This window comes from Octopus sinensis, unplaced genomic scaffold (assembly GCF_006345805.1).
Source record: "Octopus sinensis unplaced genomic scaffold, ASM634580v1 Contig02991, whole genome shotgun sequence".
Lineage (NCBI taxonomy): Eukaryota > Metazoa > Mollusca > Cephalopoda > Octopoda > Octopodidae > Octopus > Octopus sinensis.
The window spans coordinates 6,276-13,284 of NW_021826167.1; the positions used below are offsets into that span (position 1 = coordinate 6,276).

Below are 7,009 nucleotides of genomic sequence, written 5' to 3' on the forward strand. Positions count from 1 at the left end.
TTGCACAATCGCGTGCAGGACAGTTTCACTGTCCCTCTTACATCTTGCACAAACCGGCGAAGGTGCACACCCATGTCTAAAGAGCTTATCTCGAACCGGTAAAGTTCCTCTGTAACATTGCCAGGCCAGGGACTTTTGGTAATTATCCATAGGCCCCGGACCGAATGTTCTTTGGAAACAGCTGGCCAGTTGATTTTCGGCGAAGCCCAGAGTTTCTCCTAGGTCGTCGTCACACTTAAACTCTCTAAACCTCTATAGAAGAACACGGTAGTAGCCCTGCCACCGGCGTTGCCCGACTGGGAGAGAAGCACGAGTGCCTGATAGCACTCTGCATGCCACATGCCCAACCTCGGTCTACACTTGATCCATGGGTTCAGTTCGTTTAAACGATGTGAACTGTGGAAAAAACAGCTTGACAAACGGAGACCACACCTGCTCACCGTCCAGGTAAATCCAGAGGTGCCTTAGCCTGAGCGCATGTCTGCGCATTTTAGCCACGGCATCCCTAACCCACCGTTCAGCGGCTTTTGGCAGCAAATAGAGCGCCTTACAAGAGGTCTGCTGCCCCTCCATAAAAGCGAAAGAGCATGCGTTCCAGTTTGTTCAGCCACGAATCGGGGCAAGGCACTACGGTTAGGCGGTAAGTGATTACAGAGGCGATAAACACTTCTGCAACCTCCGCCTTCCTTTCAAGGACAGATTCCGTTCAGACCATGTCTGAGTTAGGAGAGCCACCTTTCTCGCCACCTCGCTCCAATCCTTCTCTATCTGGAGATCTGGACCTAACCAGATCCCAAGCATTTTCACCGGTCCTTCCGTCCAACGTCCTACGACGCTGTCGGAAGACATCGACTTGCCCCTCCAGGTGCCGAGTTGCAAGCCGACGATTTATCCCGGTTGACTTTCGCTCCTGCAACCGCTTCGTAGTCCCTTAAGGCCTCACCCACCCACTGTAGGTGCTCGACTCGGGAAACGATGACGGTGATGTCGTCCGCATACGCCGAAGCTGACTTTCCGCACCCTAGATCTGCGGGGTGCCTCTCATAGTTTCCAACCTCCTCAGCAACGGCTCGAGGGCCAAAACGTAGAGAAGCGGGGAGAGAGGACACCCTTGACGTACCGAACGTTCAATGCTGAACGGTTCGAAAGGAAACCATTTACCCGAACTACCGATTCGATGTTGCTGTATAAGCGATGATCCATCCGCGGAAGGTCGGGCCGAAGCCAGCCGCCGCGAGGACCGCCGCCAGATACTGATGGTCCACCCTATCAAACGCTTTCGATTGGTCCAAGTGGACCATAGCCCCACCCTTGCCAGGAATCCTATTTACCCTTTCTAAGGCATAGCGTAGAAAGTGGAGATTGTCTTTGATGGTCCTTCCAGGGATGGCGCAAGTTTGCGCCTCGCCAACAAGTTCACCCACGACCCTCGCCAACCTTTTTGCTAAGACCTTGGCCAAGATCTTCAACTCTGCGTTAAGCAGAGTGATAGGCCGGAAATTATCAATTAAATCCCCCTTGTTTGGGTCCTTTCTTAACAACGCTACCACCCCTCGGCTCACAGACTTAGGAATTCTCCCGTTCTGCTGCCAGTTGGTGTACACGCATGCAAGTAGGTGCCCAAACAAGTCTGGCATGCTACTATAGAGTTCGTAAGGCAGACCATCGAGTCCCGGCGATTTGTCCCCGCCGCATTCTGCCAACATATCCTCGACTTCTTTGGCTGTGATCAGCGCCTCACAAGATTCCGCGTCCGGCCTCGATAGACGCGGCGAACCGGCTAGGAAGTCTGCGAGCTTCTCCCCGCGCTCCAGCTCGCCGCTCCTCCCGAATAGCTGGGCGAAATGATCATGAAACACCTTGCACATCTCCTCGGGTTCGTTTACTAATCGACCATTTGGGCCCGTCAAGGATCGAATGGTTGAGCTGTTGCCACGCTGGCCCTCTACCACCCGGGCCCATCCGGCTGCGTTGATCCCTTCCTGTCTCATTGCACGGATCTTAGCCCTGACAATGCACCCTTCATGTTTAGCTTGGAGATGTTGGTCTAGTGCTAACCTCGCCGCTAACACTTTCGATGCACTGCCTGACCTCATTGCCTCCTCTATTGCCTTAACTAGTTCCTTTTCTACTTTGTTTCTAGCACTAGCTAGTTCTTGCTAACCTAATTGACTCAAATTTGATGGCTCTTTTCAGGGCGTACCACCATTTATTGTTGATAATGGATCCGGTAAACGCCCTCATTACTAATTGTTTAATCCGATTCCTGTAGGCTTCACAGTCCAATAGTGACTTGTTTAGCTTCCAGTAACCGGTACCTCGTCTACACATGCTATCTATGTCGAGCGTACAGGTCACTAATTTGTGATCGCTGTAGCTGACGATATGGTGTTGTGGACAGCTAAGTATTTCTTATCTTTCCTTCTAGTTATGATTCTATCGATATAAGATCTGGACGACCGTCGTTTCTTGCCCAGGTCCACTCTGGAGTGTCTGGATGGTCCAGTCTGAATCTATCTGCCAATTCGAAACGACTTAGCATATCGTTGAGGTGAGGTAATCCCCTCGTATTCTTTCTCGAGCCAACAATCTACGCTTGCATCGCAAATTATGTTGAAGTCACCTAGCAATACTAACGTGTTCGACGTGCCAAGAAAATTCTCTAGGCTTTTGAAATACTCTTTCTGCCCGGCTTTTCCTGCGCAGGGAGCGTAGACAGCGACCAGCCTGAACACTTTACCACTGCTGTGCGTCACATCCAAAACGACCAACCTGCCTTCCGGATCTATAAAGACAGTTCTAATCTCTAAATCCAGGTTTTTCCTGACCAGCACTGCCACTCCTCCTCCCCCTCCAGGTCGACAGGGAGAAATGTATTTCTCGTAGCCGTTTAGAAGGGCCGAAAAAGCCTGCAGCCCACTCAGTCTGGATTCGGTAATTACCACTACATCCAAACGATGCGACCTAAGGTCGTTAAGGAGGTAGCCTTGCTTCCAATACGACCCCAGGCCGCGAGTATTTATACAACCGAGTTTAAACGAGAATGTGAAAATTTAGTCGAATGTTTAAAACTTACTGTTTTAACGGAAGAGAGGATGTAGTTTCACCCTCATCTTTTCTGTCTGTGAGTGTTGTGTTTTGCGAGGTCAGTTTTTTTGCGAATTGCTTGTACAGATGGCTTGAAAAGTTCATCTGTAACGGGCCTACATCCTCCGCAAAAGATTTTTTAATTTCAAAATATTCCGCGTTATCTATCGTATAAAATTCTACATTTTCGGATATAATACTATTTATATCTGTTGCGATATATTTTTCGCCGATTTCAGTAAATTAATTTTCCCTTAATGGTTATTGTTTTTATTTATCGCCGTGAAGGTGTTTCTTTTTTTTTTGTTAGGTGATTGTGGAGGGGGCTGTGTGTGTGTGCTTGTAGAAGCGTGGGTGTTTGTAGGTGTTGTGCGTGCTTGTGGTAGGTGTGTGAGTGTTTGTGTGTGCTTTTCCAGTGTGTGTGTTTTTTTGGCTACGTGTGTGTTTGCGACTGTATTGTGGGTGTGGGTGTGCTTGTCTGTGTCAGAGTATAGTCCTGTGTATCCGAAGAGGGTGGATTTTTCCGTTTCCGTCTTCTTTTTGAAGCTTCCACGTTGACCCACTCCTGGATGTTGTTGATTGTTGTTGTCGTTCGTTTTCTCCCGTTGTCGGCTGAATTTCGGCAATTGGGGTGCGCGACGTGGCTGCTATTTCTAGCGGTGAAGTTGTTTCGGCGTCGTGCTTGCCTCTGTAGTATTTTCTTTCGCTTGTTCTTGCAGCTCGACCGTATGTGGCCTTTCTCGCCACATTTATAGCATCTCGGTTTTCTTCCCTCGACTATTACCATCAAGGTGGTATCTCCAATGGTGAGGGAGCTTGGCAATTTTTCCAAGTCCGAGGGGTTCGCTTGGATCACAAGCTCTAAGTCCTGTCCATACCAGGTTGTGGGGCGATATCTTTTAGACTGAAGAATGGCAATTTCTTCCTCTTTGCCTAAGAGAATCGCTGCTGTTATAAAATCCACCTCGATTTCGGGCGGAATGTCCGTAACCGTTATTCTACTAGTTCTCATTCCTAAATAAAATGGTAAAAGAACTACCTCTTCCGACTTCAACGTTCTTGTTGAATGTTCCCTAGCTATTTCTTCGCTAGGGAAACGCACCTCTACCGTGCCGAAGCGACTACCCCTTGTTATAAATGTAGTTTGTTGCCATATCGGCCTCAAACATTTTTCTATGGCTTCTCTCTGTACGAAGTCAATTTTCTTATTTTTGACATTATAAGTCTTGTATATGACAGTTTTTCTCTCCGTCGCGTAAATCAATTCACTGGGAGGGAACAACTTCACATTATCACCTTCTTTTTTTAGTAGTCCTTGGTATTTCTTTAATTCTTCCTTGTTGATGACTATATTTTCACAGGGGCGAGTTGCTGCACTCGCAAACTTTATCTTTGCCTTTTCTTGTCGTTTACTAACTTCGCCAGACATATTGTGGTCTGCTTTTGTGAGGCTCGCGTGAGACGTCTCTTTACTTCTACATTCTTCCTCCCGCATTTTCGCCTTCATCGCCTTCAAACAAATTTTCAACGTTTTCCTCCGACTCGGAGGAGACTGGTTGCAAATTCATGTCTTTTCGTCACTTCCCCCTTGAAACAAGGGGGACAGAACAGCAGAAAAGAAGTGGCCTCCACGACCAAAACAGCAAATTTTCAAACTTTTCAGCACAAAAACAATCTTTCACTGCGGAGCAAAGAATAACACGACCGATAAGAGAGAGAGAGAGAGAGAGAGAGAGAGAGAGAGAGAGAGGAGAGAGAGAGAGAGAGAGAGAGAGAGAGTGTGTGTCGTTTGTATGTGTGTGTACGCTTATATATTAATTACTATGTGCTTGTGCAAATGTATATGCATGTGTTTGAGAGAGAGAGAGAGTGTGTGTGTGTGTGTGTGTGTCGTGCGTCTGCTATATTTCTTTATCAATATCGATAACGCAGCAATGCTGGGATTTCATTGGTTAAAATTCGAAGATGCTGGGATTTCATTGGTTAAAATTCTTAAAATAGAGAGGAGGGAGATAGTTAATGGAGAGGGGAGAAGGTGTCAGGGTTCGAGATCAGCGCCTAAACGGTAATGAAACAAGGTTATCTTAGCTGCACATTTCTGAAATCCAAGTTTATCATCCGAAGCAAAGCAATGAGGGATCGAGTAGAGGCAGGAACCGAGCAAACACTGGTTTATATAGAGATTAGGGGTTTTTCGGGGGGGGGGGGTCGATTGGCGTGTTAGATAGAAGAGGGGGAAAGAGAGAGAGAGAGAAGGGAGACCCCACGAGGGAGAAATCTCTATGGCAGGACGAGGTTCGAAATAGAAAAAAAACTTAATGAAACAGGAAAGGCCGAAAACGCGAGACAGGCTTATATATATAAATATATATATGCGTCCATATGTATAGGCATACCTACACAACTGGGCCCCACGACGAATTTGTTTCCTTATAACTTTGAGACAAATTGATATTTTTTAATGAAATTTCTTTGACAAAAATGCTTCAGATGATGAAGATTCCAATTATATCGGAAATTGTTGTAAAAACAAATTTTCAAACGTTGAGGAGTTGACTTTCTCAAAATTCACCCAAATCCGTTTTGTTTTTCTATAACTTTCAGAAAAGTGGATATTTTGTTTCTGTGAAAATTTCTACAAATCCCTTTCAAATGGTGTAGATTAGGATTATATCGGAATTTAACATGAAAAAACTTTAAAAATTTGATGGTTTCGCACACATACATACTGACACACATCACGGTTATTTTCCCAAAGTTCATCTTTTTATTTTCTGTTTTGTGTCAGTGTATATCTGTGCGAATCCACCAATTTTTATAATTTTCTTCATATTAAATTCCGATATAATCGAAATCTTCACCATCTGAAACGGTTTTATTGAAAATATCTATTTTTTTGGAAAGAAAGCCGACTCGGGTGAACTTTCCTAAATTTCTCTCTCCACCCACCGAAAAGGTTTTTCTCACAACAAATTCCGATATAATTGGAATATTTGCCATTTGAATGATATTTGTGAAAGAAATTTCATTGAAAAACATCCATTTTTCTAGAAGTTACAAGGAAACATTCGCCTGGGGCACATTTGTGTAGGTTTGCCTCTACATACATACATATTTGCATATATAATTATATATACACACACGAGGCTGTAGTATACATAGGTTTTTATGCATTTAATGGAACACGAGTGTATATTTGATGTAATTATTAAGTGAATGTGATGTTTTATGTTTGTTTTTCTTCCTTTCAGGGGTAAAACTGATGTTGTGGCCTTCTTAGTCTCCAGTGGAGCAAATGTTAATAAGCAGAACTCATTTGGCAACACACCTCTACATCTGGCTGTGGAGAATAACTATGAAGATGTAGTCAAAGTCCTGTTAAATAGCAAAGAAAATAACAATTTACAGGTCAGCGAATATATATATATATGTGTGTGTGTGTGTATAATGATATGTATGTTGGTTTGTGTTATATGTATATGAAACAGTTTATATTTATATTTTTTTAATTAAAAACTTTTCTTCAGCTCACACAGACCTGTACATACATACACAAATATACACACACATAAACGCATATATACACAAAAATGCATAAACAAATGATCCGTGAAGATATAAAACACGTATGTATATATAGGTATTTATGTATATATGTATGTGCGAGAGTGTATATATACATATGCATACACAAATGTGTGTGTGTATAGATACATTATAAATCTCGTTTATTTTCCCCCCCACCTTCATTCCACCTGTTTAAATTAATCTGATTCTGTTTTTCTGACATTTTTCATTTTTTTCCTTCTTCTCCCAATAAACACCATCTTTAATGTCTTTATTGTTTATCTTTTTTAGGTTAATCTGCAAAATAGAGACGGTTGGACAGCTCTCCATGTTGCCTCGGGCTATGGAAGCAAGG

General features: G+C 43.9%; 1 protein-coding gene across 1 annotated transcript; it reads left to right on the forward strand.

The window, feature by feature from the left end:
- Window positions 1-5,014: 5,014 nt before the first annotated feature.
- On the forward strand, window positions 5,015-7,003 carry LOC118760977 (26S proteasome non-ATPase regulatory subunit 10-like; the record flags this gene model as incomplete). The annotated part of the gene is made up of 3 exons (XM_036498611.1): window positions 5,015-5,165; window positions 6,339-6,495; window positions 6,946-7,003. Coding segments are annotated over exons 1-3 (274 nt in total), but the record flags the coding sequence as incomplete, so codon positions are not given.
- Window positions 7,004-7,009: the final 6 nt, after the last annotated feature.